The sequence below is a fragment of the Aureobasidium melanogenum genome, assembly GCF_000721775.1.
Source record: "Aureobasidium melanogenum CBS 110374 unplaced genomic scaffold scaffold_25, whole genome shotgun sequence".
Lineage (NCBI taxonomy): Eukaryota > Fungi > Ascomycota > Dothideomycetes > Dothideales > Saccotheciaceae > Aureobasidium > Aureobasidium melanogenum.
In genome coordinates, this window is record NW_024470077.1 from 265 (window position 1) to 19,976 (window position 19,712).

Consider the following 19,712-nt stretch of genomic DNA (forward strand, 5'->3'; position numbering starts at 1 on the left):
CAGGGTGACCCCTAATCTGGACAGGGTGACGATAACAACAACAGCAAGATTGGAATTAGCATGATTCCACTAGAAAATTGGCATAGAATGGAATAATAGCTAGAAGTGGTGGAATGGAATGGCATGAAGCCGAAATTCCACCGATTCCATGTATCGTCCACTCTGTCGCGATATCCTTCTCAATGTGGCGGTCCACCAAACTTGCATTTCTTCTTGGATGAAGCTCATCCGCTTGATGGGGAATAGTTTGTTTGTAGGAGACCTTCGGCTTTAGTTTGGTTACGGCGCATATGATGAATGATAATGATACTGCTACTTGTATGTACAGCAGATTATAATAAACTACCAACATGGCTTCCAAGTCCATCAGTTGTACTTGTACTTCTCACTTCCTCTCTTGACAAACTTGACCGGCACCTTGCCTGCGCGCATCTGAATCGTGATAATAGTCATCATGCCGTCCTTGAGCAAGTTCTCTGCAGTGTCATAAGCCTTATCCCACGTTTGTCTCTTCGAAGTCTCATCCATAGCTGCAATCTCCTCCTCGCTCGCGTACTTGTCCAAGTCCAATTCGACGCTGTAGTCGCGGAAGATGGCAGCTAGCACAGCCATAACTTCGATTTGAGCGAAACGGCGTCCCAGGCATGAGCGGTAGCCTTCCGAGAAGGGAACAAAAGCACCTCTTTCCGGGTTCAAGAGATGAGATGATGTGACGGCAGATTGTGGGCCGCCGATATCTTCTTCGGTGTCAGAGTGTTGTTGTGTTTCCTGTTGTTTCGCCGCAGTCGAGTTCGACTTTTTGGCAGGGTCCAAGATCCATCGTTGAGGCTTCCAGGATGACAGATCTTTCTCTATTTCGGCTTCTGAAGCGTTAGGACCACAGAGAGTTGGCCAGTACTTGGGATTACGACCCGACGCGACCGTAAGGAGTTGTATAGAGCTATCTGCGGGTATGACCACTCGACGGCCAGAGAGGGTTAGTGGTTGTGGTGAGTCCTTGAGCGTACACTTGGGAATGCCGACGACAGGAGGAATGAGACGCAGCTCCTCGTTCATGACGGCACCGCACATGCCACCAAACAATTTCGGCACGTCTTGTTCGTAGTCCCACTGACCAATGGGTCGGTCGCCAAAGATGTTGTCCAGATCCTTTTGAAGCATCTCTTGGGTGGACCAATTCATAGCCAAGTATAGGATGGCAAAGTGCAGAGTATTTGCTGTAGTCTCGTGACCGGCCAGGATGAAGACAAAGGCATTGCCGAGAATCTCGCGATCAGTGAACAGTTGTGTGTCGGCCTTCTCAGGATCTGAGCCTGGCTTGATACCTGCTCCACTTACGAGAGCTCCCATAAGATCCATGCCTTCACGCTTCTCACCTGCTCTGACTTCTGCCTTCTTGTCCTGGTACATTTCTTTCATGTATTTGCCCCACTCTGTGAAAGATTCGTAAGCGATCTTGTTCTGCTTGAGAGGCGAGAACTCTGTACACACCTGTTAGCCCTTCTACTGTCAGACACAAAAGATTTGGACTTACTAAGGAACCACGTTGGAAGTAACATCACAGCAATGATGTTCTCCAACAATGTGCTCAGTGCATCCTTGTAAGTCATGGTGTGACCTTCAGGTACGACAACAGCTTTTCCGCTTTCCTTAAGTTCCTCGTGAGGCCATAGTAGACGTCTGCCAAATCCAGCGTAACTGATGATATGAAGACTCAGCCGCATAGTGGCAGCAGAAATATCCTTCTCAGAGTCCTTGTCCAGAAAAGAAGCTATCAAACTCTGACCCTGGTGCAGACTCTCCTGCCACACAAGATGGTTGTTCTTTTCGGTGAATGGTGGAGAAGTGATCTTGCGATGGTGACGCCATATCGAACCCTCTGTACTAATCACATTCTTGCCAAATAGATCCACAGAGCCATAGATTTCGATTGGCTTGGGGAAGTCGTTGCGTCGAGTGGTGATCTGTACCGTTGCCTCGGGGTCGCAAACATATACGGAGTTCTTGCCGGGAGAGCACACCATAAAGATGTCACTTCCAATGGCTTTGAAAGGCTCGTGTCTCCTCAACCAAGTCCACTCAGGATCCAGGAACCTGCACATCGGTCAGTTCGATCCCGCACCGGATGATGGGTATGCACTGCTGCAGTGCGACCTAGATTTGGACATACTGTAACCATGGATCTGTCCAGGATTTGGGAAGTTTTCCGAGTAATGGCAACCAGAGCCTGTGTGTCACAAGCCAGAACCGATTGAACACATAGAATGGTGCTACGACGTAGGGCAGACCCGATTGTTTGGCTGCGGCGAGGTTGCGGGTGTAGCAACGGTAGTAGTTGAAGGAGTAGACACCGATCAAAGAGGCGACTGCCAGCCATACAAATGGCAACATGATGAGGGCGATTATTCGATCTTGTGTGAGTTGTGGAATTTACACTGTCTTTATCTTCTCTGTGTCAAGCAGCATGAACAATTGAAGGCGATGGCTGCTTCGTTCCTTCTTTCTAGCTTTCTTGTTCGATGATGTCGTACATGTACTTGAGCGATGTACGATAAACGAGCAACGGTTGGAAACTGTCCGAGGAACGGGGTGAAACTTAAAGCGGTGAACCAAGAAGAGTTCAAGCACTCTCGATTGCCCCGAATCTTGAGAGCAACGAGAAGATATATCTGTTGTCATCTTGACAGGCGCAGACGCGGCAAATACGCTTGCATTGGTCATTGATGCGGTCTGGCAGAACAAGTTGATCAAAGAGCCAGCCGCCATGCGCCTCGGAAGCCGGCACCCTTGGAAAGCCCTCTGCATTCTGCATCTCGGGCGCACTGTCATGTAATGCAGTAAAGCTTGACACTCGGTAAGCGTCGAATAAATAGCGTGAGCTCGCCCTCGTCGAATGACCTTTCGTCTTATGGCCAAGACGTTCTTCGTGACTTGCTTCCGCAAACCAAACTCCACCTCGCGTAATTTGGCGTGCGGTGATCAGATCTCGCTTGGATGCAGCTCGTGGTAGATCTCTTGCAAGCGACGTTCGAGAGCTTTAACGACCCAAATGTCGTCTTCGCCATCAGCCAGATAACAACACACGTATAGCTGCACAGGGTATGCATCGGACCCGCAAATTGTGGCGTGAGCCATTCATTGTTGAAAGTGCCGAAAAGCACTCAAGCTAGACCCATGTTCTTGAGGGCATATAAACTCTTCCTTCCAATGGAAAAGCAACGACCAGACTTGAAAATCAACTGCAGCTTCCACGAGGTTTGGTACCGATGGCACTTTCGTGCCCTAAATCCACAATACCCAGTGTGATCGAGGCAGCGACGCATAGAACCAGCATGGCACCTTCCTGTCTGTCGTCGGAACCCCAAGTGAAAGATGTGATTGCTTTGCTCTTGCCTGTCGTTTGTATCTCCATACTGCATCAAAAATTTCTCTACCATCTATAATCGCCTCGGCCCTATCCATTTCTAGAATACCTGAACCAGCATTTCATTAGCAAGACCTCGTACCTGCAACAAACCTTTGGCCCTGCATTCGCAAACATCATCTGCCGAAAATCATCTATTCTCTTCCGATACCCTGCTCCGACCATGCAGCTCTTCCTGATCAACTTCATCCTTATTGCCTACTACCTGTTCAGTGTCGTCCGTGCCGATATGACTACAGATGCAATTCAGTTGCAGGGCCTCGCTTCCGACACAGCGGACACTATTTTCGCGTCGTTGAATGGAACCGCATATCTCGTGAGTGCTGCAAGGCAGATTGTTGACAGTCAACTCATGATTCTAGAATACATCGGACCTCGTATCTCGAGTCACCGCTGCCGTCCAAGGAGCCGATTCGATGGTGATATCCAATGTCGTTCGTTTCACCAAGGGTCTCAATTCATCATTGAGGACCTCATTGACCTGTTGCAGTCCTCTTCGGGTACCGCAAACGTCACACTTAACGATGCCTACTTCAACGTATGGCACTAGACATCTTGAAAAGCAAGTAGCGAGGACAAGCTGACCACTGCAGTTTGTCGATTCGATGCTCTACCTCGCCGATACTGTTCAACGTCGCGGTCGCCTCTTCCACTCTGAGCTGAACCTTCCGGTTTACCAAGCTCTCCAGAACTTGTCTTCTGCCGTTTCTGTAAGTAACACTTCCCGCAGTTCGAATACCAAGCAGACTCATGTTAGTACCTCGTGCAGACTTACGGTCACGACCTCACATCACATAGTTTGATCCAGCGCAACAGCACCATCCGCACCATGACCACCGGCAGTGCCATTGTCAATGCACAAAGTGCGTGGGCCAACAACCAAAACTATCCAGGCAAGAGAGAGACTTCGAGCTGGTCGGGCTGAGATAATCCGTCAACCTGTCTAGCTTGTTAGAACATCAGCGTAATCTTCAAGTATTCGACTCTGTTTTTGAAGACACTCATGAGTGTCGTGAGTGCGAGGAGAGCTGAAACACGTGAAGAATGAAACCCATGGAGAAAACGAAAGTGCTCCAGCCAGAAAAGAACAAACTGTATCATAAAGGGGTATTTCCGCCGCCCGAAAAACAACAACGCCATTGCTCGTCCAAGAGTCCCAGTCCAACCCAGCAAAAAAGCACAATAACTTCCTCGAATGGAACGACCGACTTCTCATTTGCCAGCCTGATCCAAATATGCAGCAGCATCCCTCGCTTGGACCAACCTCGCACTCGTAGCGCCAATACTCTCTTTGACATCGACCAAACCCTTTATCGCTTGCTCCCAATTCCTCTCGCACTCATCCCAGTCTCTGACTTGACTAACACCACACAGATCTTTCTCTTCTTGTATCTTTGCCTTGTGCTCATCCTCTGCAGCTCTTCTCGCCTCTTGGAAAGTCTGATCCTCAGTCTGTAGTTTTGCAGCATATGCAGCAGCAGCCTTTGCAGGAGCTTCCCTTCTCAAATTTGCAAGTTGCAGAGTCAAGTTCTCGATTTGTGCAGACAGGCCTTGGAGTTTTTGGGAGAGCTTTGTGTCGTATGGTTCGAGCTCTGCCACATCTATTAGCATTCCCTCTCCCTGCTTTCCAGTGTTTGCGAGGCTTACCTTCCCCCCTCCCCTCGGCCATCTTGACCGCCTCCTCCATCTCCTTCCCCTCTAATCCATTAACAGCCAAATTTGCCTTTACGTCTTCAAACACCTTTGCCAAGTATTGCGAGACTAGATCTTCGACGCGCGATTTGAAGACATCGTCAGAGGCAGAGGCGGGAGCGGCGGAAGGAGGGAAGTGTAGATCGAGTTTTTCGCGTAGACAGAGGGTTGCGTTGTTTTGGAGGTAGGTTAGGTCGAGGGGCGATTGGAGTTCGATCTTGCGGTGGGTGGTTTCCATTGCGCGTGGTGAATTGTTTGTTTTTGGTGGTCGAGGATCGGTGAGTCGAGGTGTGGTTACTGAATGTAGTTGGTGAAGAGCGCGTGGCTTATATGCGCGCAAGGCGTTTCGGGTTGAGCGTGGTATGAAAGATGTGGTTACGATGGTGTGCAAGCGAAAAGTGTTTCTCTGTTTACTGGCGTCTCGAAAACAGCCAGAGCAGTGACGGCGATTGTTTGGAGAGGACGTGCCAAGACGCTAGCATCACTGCGGGGTGTGGGAGTTTGCGGCCTTATCGCCGAGATAGGCCATCATGGTACCAAATGATGCCTACCTCGGCACCTGATCGATGACACCTTCGAGAGATAGATACATAGACGATGGACAAGACAACATTAGTTGAAAAGAGAAACGTAATCAGAATCCATTCTATGGACTACCTGCCCTATTCAGTAATGCAAAAGCTGTTCCGCCAGAAATGCACATGTTCCATGCGCCCGCCGTGCTTCGCTTTGCCTGGACTGATCCCCTCCGTCCTCAACATGTATGTATACCCGACCATCTGAAAGTGGTCACCTCCAAATCAAACGCCGTGTGTGAAGGAGAGAAGAAGACCCAGTATCCCATATGTGTAACCCATCCTTGTCAATAACTCCATGTTCCATTATCATCATCGTGTGTCTCAGTGTCGGTTTCGTTGTAGTTATTGATGTCTCCCTCTACTTGGGAAGAATGGCTGCAGCCTCCTCATCTGTGAGGATGATCTCTTGGACGGGATCGGGTCTGTGCTCGAGGTCTGACGAGTCGTAGTCGAGGTAGGAGGGGAGGAAGATGTCTGCAATCGACGTTAGACGTTGAACTGAGATAGGAGATGGATAAAGCATGGCTTGACATACCCTGGTTCCAGTCGAAGCCTTGAGATGTCTTGATGCATGTAATCTGTGAGAAACGTCAGTACTGATAAGGGTGAAAGCACCTTGATGTACTCACCAGGCGAGGGTTCTCGGGTCCGCCAATGTTGACGACAGTGTACTCGGACTTGGATAGCGAGTCACCTACACACTCATTAGTGACACAAGACTTGAGCGGGACCAATCCAGACATACCAAGCAGTGAAGGTCTTCTCTCGGCGTAGCGGGCCATGGATGATGGAGTCGAGGCCGAAGACGGAGAGGCAGACGTCGAGGCCAGGGACGAGGGTGAGAATGAGGGAGAGGCAGCGTTGTTGGCCCAGCTGGGATAAGGAGACGACGAAGACGACGAGGCAGAAGCGAAGCCAGAGCTGCCAGAGCCAGGCTGCTTGCGTTTGGGGATTGCTATCGACGACGACATTGTTGTTTATCGTCGAGGTTGCGGGCTTGGCGATTGATGTGCTTTGGGTGATGTGATATATGAATTGCAGCCAACTCGTGAAGGTCAACGGAAGCAACAAGAGACAGAGAAACACTCAAGAGTGCGATTAATCACAGAAATAGCGTCGCAGGACGGATAGAAGGGAGACTTGGAGGTTGACTGTAGGACAGATACGGAGCGACTATCGCCGAGAAGCGTGGGTGCATGTCATGGTTCCCAAGCCTCCGCCCGCTCCACCCCATGTGACTCAGGGACGTTTCACTGCAATGCATCATACTCTTATCACCGCCATGCAGATCGCTGAGATAATCTACTCTTCGCAACCACATCATTCTCGTTTGCAATCAGATTCAAAAAGCCAAAGTCAAAATGCCATGAAGATAAATAATATAGTATGACCAGGAGCCCGCCCAGTTTGCTGCCATGTTAAGAATCGGAATCAGAATCCCTCGGCCAGCAAGAAGAAACTATCAAGTCTTCCCACTGCCTCTCACTTCCTCCTTCGCTATCCATGAGAGCGTGCCATGAATGGTAAAACACGCATGCTCACACTTTCCTCCTCGCTAAACTTCGCTCGCTGCTCCTCCATTACTTCTCTTATGAAAAGAGAATAAAAGGGTATCTCAAAATCCAAAAACGTACTCAAAAGCAAGAAGAAAGAAAAGAAGAGAAAAAAATAGAAGGGAAAAAAAAGAGAATCATCGCGCCCACCCTAGATTTGCGCCGCAGCATCCCTCATGTCCCATGCCTTGCTCCGAGAAAGCCATAGACACCTAGATCGTTGTTGTTCTCGCGTCATGATCAGATTACTTCAGGAGACGAACAGGATAGATGACTGCATCTACCAGCCTCGTTTCCGTGCGAACTTCTTGTTGAGATGTACGAGCAGCTTCGACACATTGAACTGCACGTACTCGAGATCGAGATCTTCTTGACTGTCTTTCTGCATCTCGAGCAAGTCGTCGAGTTTTAGGTCGAGTTCCAGTAGTCCACGATTACGGCCTGGTCACTAGTCAGTTTCTGAGAAGTGTAGTTTGGTTCTCTTTGACTTACCCTTGTAATGCAAAGAGATGATAAATGTTCCTGGGCTCGGACTGGTCATGTTGAAATAGATGTTTGCTTGTCGATTAGGAGGCACGTTACTCTTCTGGATGACGCCTTCCTTCTCCAGCTGAGCATGCGTAAACTTGTATGGTCCCAGGACCTTTTGGCTTTGTACTCGCTTGGTGGTTCCTTCGGACTGGCCTCTGACGTTGTGCAGATATGACTTGTAGGTCTCGAGCTGGCCGACAAGGTATGCGTTATGGTCCCGAATCGTTTGGTACACCTCCTCGAGCTTTTGACTCTCGGTCGTTACCCTGTCTTTCAACGAGCCGAGGTGGTTCAACTCTTGCTCGACTTCGTCGCGCAGAGATGCGTAGTTGTCCGCTTTGTCGATCATGCCCATATCGTTCAATTGGCTGAGTAGCTCCATGCTACGGATACCCTTGCGCACCATGACCGAGTCGTTCTTTGTAGTGGCGGCTGCTTCAGCCACTCTGTCAAGACGAAGCGGCCGTCGTGCAACCACAGCATTCGCCGGCAAGGAGCGCAAGATCATGACAAATGTCGACTTGGCTTCCATGAAATAAACCTCCTCTTGAGTGATGTCGAGCGCAGCCGTAAGGTCGTCGAGTGCCGTCTCCCATTTGCTGTACAGCGGAAGGTTGATGGCGCGGTTTTCCTTCCTTGGCAGTTGTGCTGGTGCTGGGCCCAGATCTTGCAAGAGGATCTTCAGGTGCGATCCCTCGTCTTTTGCTACCAACTCCTGAGTGTGCTTCTCAAGGAGTGCGTGCATAGCGTAAACTTCGTTTAGCGAGATGGGCAGTTCGAGATCCTTCTTGGAGAGAGCGACATAGTTGTCCATTTCGAGTGTCTCGTAGAAATCTTGAACCTCGCACAAATCGAGCAGGAACTTATTCATGCGCTCTTTGTTTTGCTGGATGAACGGTTGAAGCACGGACATGTACGGTTCTTTGGCGTATGAAGGCTTGTTGGCCAGGTTTTGGAGCATCTTCGCGACCTGGAGAATATCAAGTCAGTAAAGGAATTCAGACCGTCGAGATTGTGCAGACGTACCAAAGTAAGAGTTCGCTTGGGGTTCTCGGCAGGGTTCTGCTCAATAAGCATATATGACCTGGGAGTAACTATGGCGGGGTTGATGAAACGCAGGAAGAAGAAACCTCCGATCAAGGTACAAATGGTCTGGTCTTGAGCATCCGGGTATTTTCTCCTTGAAAGACTCCTAATCTGTTTGCATATCCATCGAATACCGTAAGGCGTCTCGTCCATTCCGTCAACAATCGTGTCGAGGAAGTAATTGGCAAGCTGGATCAATTGTCCAACCCTGCGGCTGATGATTGCTTGAACCTGGGGATTTGCGGCGGCCTCTTCGGCGGTGATGCCACCAGGTGGTAGACTCGATGTGGAACCACGGACTGAGGCACGCTCGGACATCATGGTCTCGTATACCTTGAGCGGGTTGATTTCGAGGTCGACATCGCGCAACTTGCTTGTGACATAGTTGATTTGTTCGGCTAGCACTGTCTTGAGATAACCTTGACCTGGACCTCTGCGTGTATAGGTGGTCATCATGCGAGAAACGGGGGTATTGGCACGAAGAAGGGACGAGTAATCAGGTGTGTTGTCGAATTGGTAGGTCAGGACGGACTGTTGAGCAGACAGGTTAGCCAGTGTTCGGAGAGCGAGATAAACTTGGCATCGAGACCGACCTGGAACATGGTGAGCAGCAGGTGCTCTTCACGACTCTCGTACTGGTTTCCGTAGATGGTGAACATGACTGTCTGGAGCAATTGGTCGATTTCGGCCAGCGTTACCAGGCGACACAGGTGGGCAATGTGTTTCGGCTCGGATTGAAGTAGGAATAACAGGTTACCGTATTTCTGCGTCTTGTCGTCATTAGGGAAAGCACCCTCGGTAAGTTCGTCGGACTCGTCGAGATGGTCGGCTACTTCGTTGCGCTGTGTTTGGGTCAGCCGGGCTCGAGGATGTGTGACAGGCTTCAGGACGAACCTCCTCCAGGGCCATGCGGTTCTGCACGAGCAGGGCAATTCTCGAGTCGAGGTATCGCACGTCTTTCTCCAGCACGAAGTTCTTCTTGGATTGCGACGAGATCTTTGACTTGAGATCGCGGAGGACTTTCTGGGCTATATCGCTGTCAGCGAGTGTGGCAGATGTTGGTGGGGTACTAGTATCGTACCGCGTGCAAGGTCGTCTTCAATCTCGAGTTCGCGCGGGTTTGCATTCATAGACAGGTACAAAGCCGTCATGGAATAGCGCTTGGAGGTGCGCGTTGACCTGGCTCCATCGTGAGAGGAGCGCGTGTTCTGTCGGCCGACCATAGGCAAGTAGGATGAAGACGACGAGGTGGAAGCCCGCGATGGCGCATGCAGCGTTGCGACCGACATGAATTGGACTGCAGTCGCTCAAGTCGTCTAGGGAGGGGGACGGGCGTCTTGACGTTCGGCAGCAGCACTATATTGCCCTCTTTGTTGATGTCTCGAAGCGAAAGCAGCACTGGCGGGCAATAAAGGAAAGTGGATAGAGAGCGAAGATGCTGCTCCGGGCGTGCGCGATATAGCAGGAACAGGAGTCGAGTACAGCGACACTGCCGCCGTCCGCTTCGGACAAAGTGCTGGTTCTCGCGAAACTCAGAGTCGAGGGAGCAGATCAATGTGGCAGGATGACAATTGCTTTGGGCGGATCGGGTTGCTCGGGCTCCCGTACGCTTGATTCCAAAAGTGCTTGAGCTGCAATCAACCGTCAAACAATTACACGTGCTTGGTTGCTGGCATTCCACGTCTCAAAGAAGCGTCGCAAAGAGGGAAAACTGAAGCAAAGGAATGTAAGAGCTGATGAGTAGCAGCTCGATGCTTTCTTTGGTCTGTCTGACAAGTGCCCGACTATCATGCACCACCCTGACTCTTTGTACCAGTCGCACGTCCCCTTTGTATGGGCCCCTTTGCTGGGAGTAACCTTATTCTAGCAGACCTCTTCCGCAAAATGCTTCCAGCCTGCACTGCGCCGTGGGCCCTGTAACGCCCTAGCTGCTGGCCGACCACTGAATGAGGTCAACGTCTTCGCATTGAGCTGTGAAAAGTCCAGCCAACAGCCAATGGCCACCTCTCTTAGCAGAAGCCACGCCTGCTTTGTGTCTCTCTGCATGGCCGTACACTTTACGAACCTGCACCTTAATCTATCAGGTTGCACGACATGGGTATTAAAACTTGCATTTCGCAGTTGCAAGAGCCACCCTCGGTTGCTCGCAATAATAATATGCACCGACTTGGCCCACGTCTTTATGATTCTCATGGTCCTGATCTGACTCTGTTGCTTCGGTCTTCTTCTCCACCAAGCCCGTGTCCTAGGCCGCATGCGGCTCGCAGATCGCAGCTGCAACGTGTTGATCAGGGTCGCACGGTCAAAGCCCCTGACACCTTGCAACCACTGCTCTAGCTCTTCAGCTTTCAGAACTTCAAAATCGCAACTCTTGGAAGAAGCGAAAGTGGGCTGAGACCGTGACTCTCAACCAACCGCGGCAATGAGATCGTGAGGATCAGCACGCACAGTCAAAAAATGCTAAAACAATAATAACTCCCGCTCTCGGCAGTGCCAAAAATTCCTCATGAAACACTTTGCTAGCGCCCACCTGAAACCTCCAAATCGTCGCTCGTGATTTGCCGCTGCACTCCACATTAAGCGAGCATGGCAACTCTCCAGACTCCACCATCCGGAGCGAGCTGCGACTCTGAACGACGTTATCTCATCCTTTTGCGTGAGATCAACGTGTCACACCAGCGATCAGTGTCATGAATGCCACATATCTGTGGGAGGATTCAAATCAGCGCTCTGCATCTTCAATCATGACGACCAGATGCTTGCACTCACATGCCTGAGAAGAAGATCCATTCTCGTGTAGTCAAAGCATATTTGATGTCCAGGGTAGAGCACAGAAACCATTGGCCCATGGCGCATACAAATATTGCAAGGATACGACAGAGAAGGTTGGGCATCACCGCAAAAGCCAGCAGCGGCAGGAGCAGCAACAAAGGCAGACAGGCTGTCGCTGCTGTCATTGTCAATCCAACATTCCTGCCTGGAAACACGAATAGGTCCTTTTCATGCTTGAGGAAAGCTGCTTCTGTGAGGTCGACAGGGCGATGGTTTGACATCCACTCGCGGTAACGTGCTATCTCTGCTTCCTGCGGTCTTTGCAGATCCTTGGATGCATTGTAATATGACTCGACAGCACGATCTACTGTTCATCAGCCAACCGATACCCCACTCTTCGCACTTTGCAAAGGAAGGTACTCACGATATCTTTCCAGCTTGACAAAAATCTCACCCAACACAAATTTTCTCCTGAACATCAACTCACTGTCTGCTGGCGTGATTCGTGCTTCCGCGCGCCTTGACGCAGGTGCCGATTTCCCTTCAGAAATCACGAGTCCAATTTGAGATATCCACTCATCCAACTTGCGCAATTCTTCTTCGTACTCGCAAATTTCGTCTTGCAGGTAGAGGAGTAGGCGATGGTGCAAGTGCTCAAAACTGCGATACATTGGTCGCGTTCCAATGGTTCCGTCTGTCAGCCTAGCTGCTAGAAGTTCATAACCTTCCAGCGTGGTCTTCTTGAGATCAGGAAAGCTTGGAGCCGTTGGAGCAGGCGATGGCACACCAGCTTGAGTAGGTCCTGACCGTAAACCTTGACTGTAGTCGTTCCGGAAACTTGCTCGTTGTGCTTGTGGATTGGTAGGGTACATTTGTGACCAGTATGGACCTGGTGTGGGAATAGCCTTTCCATGATTCGGGCCCATGGGTCTTTGTTGGGATGCGATGTGTTCACGAAGAGCTTCTACCTGATCTTCAAGCCTGACATTGGGTTGGAGACTTTGAGGCAACGGCCCAGCTCTAGTGTTCATACCGGGGTGTGCAACTTGGTTTCCTGATTGTTGGAAAAGAGATACACCTGATCGAATCGAGATTGGCGTAGGCTGACCAGGTCCTTGACCCCAGGCATTATCACCTTGCCGACTAGTCCAACCACTGTTTTGAGACGAAGGCATGACTGGATGAGCTAGTGGAGGTTCTGAGGACTCAGGCGAAACATATGCTGGGCGCATAGACTGAGGTGAAGGTGAAGAAGTTGAGCCATCAGCGTTCAACAATGGTGGTCTACCAATGCTCTCTGGAGTCAGTGGCCCGAACCATTGCGCCGAAGAACCGCGTTGATATGGATGGCTTTGTTGTTCAGAACCTTCAACAGTCTTGAGCGAAGAAGCCATTCCCATATTGCCTGCTACAGGCTCTTTGGCAGCTGCTTGTTGATGCTCTTGATGCTGCGAAGCCATCTCAGGATTTGTCTTCAAAGAAGAAAAGACGTTCTGTTTTAAAGTACTCTCACTCCCACTGGGTCTATCGAAGATGCCTGTAGTTTCAGAGCAAGTTGTGGACGCTGTTGAAGCATGAGCATGCGGTTCCTCAACCATCATAGACTTCTTGGGACGAGCGACATCGCCAGGTACCTTACGAGGTCCATGTCTCCTCATCAGCATGCTTTCCGTGCCCGTAGTATTTGACGAGCGTCGGCTGGTCTTTGCAACCTTGTACGGTACGCGCTGTTGCACATTTGACTGAGCTTGTTGGTCCTCGCGTTTGTCCGTCGGGGTAAGCTCTGTCTGTAGGGCTGAAGGGCCTTCATCTATATCTGACCATACATCCGAACCTGACTGTGACACTTTTCTGCAGGCTTGGTCATGTAGAGGCGATTCCGTCGAGGAATTCTGTGTAGAAGTGGATGGAGTCAAGATCGGCGAGACTGGAGATGGCAGTGATGTTGGAGTGTTGGTAGGATTTGGCTATTTTGCTTGTGAGCGAAGGTCCTCTATGTGGTCAAAAAGAGGGGCAATCGGACACCCACCATTCTGGCACGAGCGGCGGCACTTGAACCGCAGATCTTCCTTTGATTGAATGCTTCAACCTCAGCTCATCTGTACTTGTTGGAAACGACAATCGATGCTGTAGAATCATGCGAATCATTTGTATGTGAAGGAGTACTTTGCTGCTTAGCTGACTGAGGAAGAGGGCAAGACATGATTGCGAGAACGTGGCTGATGGATAGAGAGCTCAGAGATTGTGGGTGGACGAACGCTGGTCCTGTGCAACCAAAGGCATCCCAGTAGTCTGGTAGAATCTGGCCGTGTGCATGATCGGACATGGCTGTGCTGGCGCCCGATATACCAATCGTGATGACGTGTGTGAGTATTGGGCAAATGTATCCATAACTAGCAAGAGAGCAGAGTAATCTTGATGGCGTATTTTTTGGTGAACGGTATCGCATCTCTGGAGGTGCGATCTCGTATGAATGACACAGTTCAACACAGCATCTGGATAGACACGTGCCTTTGCTTGAGTATCTTGGAAATGTATCGACTGTCTGATGTCCATGCTGCTGGGACACATGGTGATTCTGATCTGATAATAGTAAAAATGTCGTCTGCCCAATCACTGAACAACGATAAGGAGGGTTCAAGAAGGAAGAGAAGTGGCTATTATTGGAGCCCTCGAGAGGCACTGCCTATCTATCATAACGAAACCGTAACACATAACATCAGCGCCAACTCCAACGCTAAATCGACCTCAGCCATTTTCACGCTTTCACGACACCACACACGCTCTCAACACCCAGCGTTCTCTATAGTAGAGTGTCACCAAGACCGCAACGGACGATTGAGATTCCGGCACGAACAGTCTCGCTAGCGCCGTGAGACTCGAGGCTAGGGTTAACCTCGACCAAGTCTAGGGCAACAAGACTGCCAGTCTCATGGACGCACTCGGCAATAAAGTCACCCTCACGCAAAGTCAAACCACCACGGACAGGAGTGCCAGTGCTGGGTGCCCACATGGGGTCGAGAGAGTCAATGTCGAAGGACAGGTGGATGGGAGTGTCGCTACCAATCCAGCCAAGAGCCATATCCATGACCTTGCCAATACCATATCTGTTATGGCCAATCAGTATCTTGGTGTACCTCGAGAGCAGAGAATAGAACTTACCTGTCAATGTCGTGCATAGAGAAGGCCTTGATGCCGTGCTCACGCAGAATCTTCTTCTCACCGCGGTCAATGTCTCTCAGACCAATGTAGACGAGCTTCTTGACGCTGACGCGCTGGTCATCCTTGATCCAGCCGAAGCAGTCCTCCTTGTCCTCCTTGGCCAGACCGGTCAAGAAAGCAACGGGCATGCCGTGGATGTTTCCACTGTCCGATGTCTCGGGAGTGTTGATATCGGCGTGTGCATCGACCCAGATGACAGCCATCTCTCTACCGGTTCTTTCTCTAATGGCCTTGGCTGTGCCGGAAATGGTACCAATTGCGATCGAGTGGTCACCACCGAGAGTTAGGACAAAGCGACCTTGGCGGGCGTGCTCGTAAACCTGCTCGCTGAGACGCTGGGTGACGGCACTGACAGCGCGAGAGTTCTTCATGCCGCGGTATACGGGGTCTTCCTTGGGCATGATGTCGGCGTATTGGTGCACCTCTCCGTCGTAGTGAACGTTGAACTCAAGCTCTTCTCTCAATTGTTCGACGAGACCAGACTCGATCAAGGCCATAGGAGCAGCATCGACACCGGACTTGCCCTATCGACTGTGTCAGGGAAATTGACGAGTGCGCAGGACGCTGATTCCACTTACCTGGCCTCCGCAGAAGCCTACGGCTACAAGGCCCAATTCGTTGCGGGAAGGCAGGAACTTGGGCTGGAGAGTTGGTGCATCCATTGTGGGCGGTATTTTCGGAGGGACAGGCTCGAATGGCTCGCAGGAGGGAGAAATAGGGAATGATAGAAATTTACGAATCAGGACAGCGAGGTTCACAGAAGAAGGTAGAGGTGGAACAAAGAGATGGGGAGAAAGGGAACGAGCGAGCTTTTCAACAAAGCCCTGCTGACCCGTTGAGAAATCATCTTCGTGGCCTTTTGAAATAGACCATAACGTAAAGCGCGGTTGCAACTGTACTTAGCGGTATGAAGCAACAGCAGTGTCTCCTAAGCGCAGGTATAGACGGCGTCGAGGAAGTTTGGTGGTAGGAGGCCGCGTCTGTGCATTTTGGCCGGGCTTTGATCACAATCTTCATTACGAAGCAGAAACGAATCTTATCTTTTCAGCGTGAAATCTGGGGATATATGATGAGATCACTATAGACTGGGAGTTCTTTCTGCTTCAGAAACAACACTCCTATACAGGCAGGACTAGCTATCTGGACTCATACATGTGCTCACATTGACATAGCGATTGGGAAAAGCCAAGATTCGACTATGGCTATGGCTCGCACTGTTCCCGAGCGCTCGACAACCCGCTTGATCCGAGACCTGGAGCAAGACTCCCGTTGCAGTCTCTAAGGATGTCCACGAGTCCATCTGATGCTGTTAAACCGCTCAATTGGAAAAGCCTCATAGATGAAAATTGGCGCAACTGGCATGGTCGAATCTCGATGTTAAATTCCTCGCAAGATCAAGCATCATGTACGATTCTCTTGGCAGATCTCGGATTTCAAATGCCCGATGAACCCAAGGGCTTGAAGGTCTCACTGAAACATGTTCTGGCATCTCGCCTTGGCCGAAGTAGAATTCAAGACATGTAGAATTGGAATCAGGCCAGTACTACTATAAGGCCAGTTTCAGTGAGCATCAAACCATGGAACACAGCAACATCGCAGACTCGACCCGCACTTGTGTTTGTGCTCATGGAAGGTCGAGGTTCACGATGGCAACTAATTCGTGATGGCAGGCTTCTCTAGCGCCTGCCGCAATAGGAAATTTGTTGCCCAATCTTCCCTATACACTGTGCTGCGAGTGTGCGTATGCATGGTCAACGTCAAAGACTACAAGTACTCTAAGTGTCGAGAGAGTCTATTGGAAGCGTCGCATGCATGATGCATAGGTACATACTCATTTATTACCTGGTTTGCGTAGATCCGGACGGCGGGAAGCGGCAGACAAACGCAAGTAATAGGACGATCTTCTTTGTCAGTCCAGCTCTTGGCTTCAATAGACTGGCGTCGCTGAGGGAGAAGAGTCTGGGAGCGGGTGATGCAAAGACGAGCATGAGGATGTAGCTAAGACAGAAGACAGCAGACAGCACAGAGGGCATACAAAGCTTAATAAAGAGATAGATTGCGGAGATGTCGGCATCTGTGTATTGATATGCAGGGTAAATGAGAGATGCATGTGAAAGTGATGGAAGTGGTCGAAGCTCGTCAACGGGGGTGCAGTCGACGCCCCTTTCAGCAGAAAGTGGGCCTCTAGTGGGTGATAATCGTGGGTGCAACCATGATTTGAATATACAATACCACGCTGTGCTGTTTTGAAAACATTGACGACCGCCGACTGCCTCGATCGAGGCTGGACCAAGACCAAGTGATCGCCGTGTCCGAGCAGCGACGACGACTCATCCCAATTGCACAAACGATCAACTTCCATTGACTTGCAAGTCCCTTGGTCACAGCCTGCCCCTCCGAGGCTTCGAGCATTCATTGATCGTCCGCTGCCATTCCTCCATTGCCATCGAAACCCCTTGAAGCGAAAAGACCCGTTCTCAACTCGATCTTATCCATTATTGTCCCCAGTCGCCATGCGCTAGACACGACCACCACACAGAAGCCTCAGGAGATCACAGCATGCTCCATACCGGCTCAGCGCAAGCCGGCGATGCGACCCACGCCCGACAGCACCAACTCCATCACCACCAGCAGCAGCGGCAGTACCACGACCGCTTCGACCTGACTCGCGCCCCCTCGCCTGGTGGGGATTCCATTCTGACTGTCCGCATTCCTGGCCACCAGCTCCAACATCAAGATGACCCCAGTCGCCGGGCCAGCACTCTCCATGATCGAGGCCCAAGCGACTCTTCACATTGGTCGCATACTGAGCGCCAAGGACACGGGTTGGCCAACCTGAACCGATGGTCTCATTCGACCGCCTCCAGTGTCGCATCCATTGACGCCCCACCGACCGCCATTAAGCATTCGCAGTCACATAACAATCCGTCCAGCCACGCTTTCCACACAGGCTCTATTTGGGCTCGCCGCAATGTCTCTGATACCCAAATGTCTCCCGAGGATGTATCACCGCGATCGATTGCCTACCAGCGCCCTCAAGCCATGCAGAGTCCAGAGTACAATCGCCGCCGTGTACCTCGTTTCGAGAAACCCCTACCGCCACGCATGTCCATCTCGAATCACTCTCCCAACGACGACGCACAATTGACCAGCGCCACCTTCACTCCCACGACTCCTGGCTTGCTCACCCCCAACAGCTACATCAATTCCAATTCTGATTATTTCGGAAGCACTGCCTCTGCTTCGAGCAGCTACGAAAAATCCCCACGTGCCTTGCCGCCACGCACCTCGTCCCGCCAGAATGGCTCCATATCGAGACAGGACATTAGTCCCGCTGAGAGTAGTTCGGGCAGGGGAAGAAGTCAGGACAAGAAGATGATGCTGTCCAAAGCTTTGGAGAAGGCAAACACGGCCGTTCTATTGGATAATGCCATGAACTACGAAGGCGCTCTAGAAGCATACCGAGATGCCTGTCATTTGCTTGAGAATGTTTTAGACCGTACATCTACGCCTGATGACCGCAGAAAACTCGACGCTATCCGCGACACTTATACCATCCGCATCGACGAGCTTCTGCAGATCCAGCTAAACACACAAGCTACAAGGAGAGACAAGCAACTTCCCCCGAGACCCATGAGTAACGAATCTATTGTATCGGATGTATCTGGCCCAGATCGCAGCTCAGCAATCATCGAGACTGCTACACTGACACGGATCATCGATGCTCCTCCTTCAACAAGTGCGTCGGCTGTGCCTTCACCAACAGAAGGTCCTCCCACCTCCTTCTTGGCAGTGTCGCCTGCTCAAGGCCCACGTACTTCCTTCTTGACCAGTGCAATTCAAGAGGTCGAAGGGACATCCGCCCCTGGCGCCTTTTTGGGTCCGTTATGGGAACGTGAACGATCGAGATCTCCTTTCAGAGATTCCACCATCAGCCACGATACCGCTCGTCCTTACAACCTTGAGCCCGCGCTCATGCCGCGACCACTCACTCCTCGAGGATACGACGAACAGGAAAACTCCCTCGAGCTCGACTCGAGACCTACAACGGCAGAATCTCAGGAAATTTATCAAAACACTGATCCAGTGTCATGGCTGGACACAATAGATGAATCTGGGTCGTCTGGTTCGCCTTCCAACACTACTACATCTTCTCACTCGCCTTCGTCCTCAGTCCACGAACGTTCGCCGAGACGGGGAGTCCACCGTAGAGATATAAGTGCTGCTCTCAGTCACGCCAGTTTGGATTTCGACGCTGCTTTCGATGCGGCGGTCGAAGCTGCTTATGAAGATGGCTACGAAGTTGATGATGACTTCCTCGTACATCCTGCGCCTGTCCAAGACAGCCAGACGTCACTTGAGCCAGATCCAACTCTACCTTCTGCATCTTCTTTGGGCCAGTATCTTACGTTCGACGGTCAGCTCGACGATGACGAGGCCGAAGAGGAACGTATTCTTGCGGATATCACCAATGATTACATAGATCACGGGTTTGACTTTGGCATTCAATCCAAATCTGCTCTGCCGCGAAAATCCGACTCTAGCACATACTCTGGTCGTACATACCAAAGCTCACAGGTATCCAACCGAACAACCGCAGGCACTTCGCTGTCGACTGTTGCAGAGAATGCTGTATCGCGCCACACACCATCTTCATCACTAGCGACCGATATCTCTAAGACCTCTCCTGAGCAGACCAGCGGAGCACAGCAGACTACCACTCCAAGCCGACGGACTGCCGGCCCCAATTTCAAACAGCTCAAAATTGAAACCTCGCGCAAGCCCACTTTGAGATCGCGTGGCTTCACGAACACTGAGCCCAAGGAGGCAGCCGACGCTGGTGGTGCAGAAGAA

General features: G+C 50.9%; 7 protein-coding genes across 7 annotated transcripts; 1 reads left to right on the forward strand and 6 right to left on the reverse strand.

The window, feature by feature from the left end:
- Positions 1–366: 366 nt before the first annotated feature.
- Positions 367–2,391, reverse strand: M437DRAFT_57121 (putative P450 monooxygenase; the record flags this gene model as incomplete). The annotated part of the gene is made up of 3 exons (XM_041023168.1): positions 367–1,481; positions 1,535–2,094; positions 2,171–2,391. The coding sequence occupies 3 exons, from the start codon at positions 2,389–2,391 to the stop codon at positions 367–369; spliced, it is 1,896 nt and encodes a 631-aa protein (XP_040876343.1).
- A 1,196-nt stretch (positions 2,392–3,587) lies between these two features.
- Positions 3,588–4,349, forward strand: M437DRAFT_87594 (uncharacterized protein; the record flags this gene model as incomplete). The annotated part of the gene is made up of 5 exons (XM_041028664.1): positions 3,588–3,740; positions 3,787–3,858; positions 3,915–3,962; positions 4,018–4,134; positions 4,182–4,349. 5 exons carry the CDS (start codon positions 3,588–3,590, stop codon positions 4,347–4,349), a joined length of 558 nt encoding a protein of 185 aa, XP_040876344.1.
- Positions 4,350–4,636: 287 nt separating this feature from the next.
- Positions 4,637–5,360, reverse strand: M437DRAFT_56784 (uncharacterized protein; the record flags this gene model as incomplete). The annotated part of the gene is made up of 2 exons (XM_041023116.1): positions 4,637–5,016; positions 5,072–5,360. Coding segments are annotated over 2 exons (669 nt in total), but the record flags the coding sequence as incomplete, so codon positions are not given.
- Positions 5,361–6,052: 692 nt separating this feature from the next.
- M437DRAFT_57094 (uncharacterized protein) lies at positions 6,053–6,437 on the reverse strand (the record flags this gene model as incomplete). The annotated part of the gene is made up of 3 exons (XM_041023164.1): positions 6,053–6,168; positions 6,230–6,272; positions 6,324–6,437. The coding sequence occupies 3 exons, from the start codon at positions 6,435–6,437 to the stop codon at positions 6,053–6,055; spliced, it is 273 nt and encodes a 90-aa protein (XP_040876346.1).
- Positions 6,438–7,527: 1,090 nt separating this feature from the next.
- M437DRAFT_78142 (ras GTPase activator) lies at positions 7,528–10,087 on the reverse strand (the record flags this gene model as incomplete). Its single annotated transcript, XM_041026941.1, has 6 exons — positions 7,528–7,688; positions 7,740–8,748; positions 8,805–9,395; positions 9,458–9,706; positions 9,759–9,892; positions 9,946–10,087. The coding sequence occupies 6 exons, from the start codon at positions 10,085–10,087 to the stop codon at positions 7,528–7,530; spliced, it is 2,286 nt and encodes a 761-aa protein (XP_040876347.1).
- Positions 10,088–11,526: 1,439 nt separating this feature from the next.
- Positions 11,527–13,096, reverse strand: M437DRAFT_78143 (uncharacterized protein; the record flags this gene model as incomplete). The annotated part of the gene is made up of 3 exons (XM_041026942.1): positions 11,527–11,569; positions 11,634–12,000; positions 12,061–13,096. 3 exons carry the CDS (start codon positions 13,094–13,096, stop codon positions 11,527–11,529), a joined length of 1,446 nt encoding a protein of 481 aa, XP_040876348.1.
- Positions 13,097–14,439: 1,343 nt separating this feature from the next.
- M437DRAFT_56736 (Ureohydrolase) lies at positions 14,440–15,520 on the reverse strand (the record flags this gene model as incomplete). Its single annotated transcript, XM_041023104.1, has 3 exons — positions 14,440–14,743; positions 14,799–15,382; positions 15,437–15,520. The coding sequence occupies 3 exons, from the start codon at positions 15,518–15,520 to the stop codon at positions 14,440–14,442; spliced, it is 972 nt and encodes a 323-aa protein (XP_040876349.1).
- Positions 15,521–19,712: the final 4,192 nt, after the last annotated feature.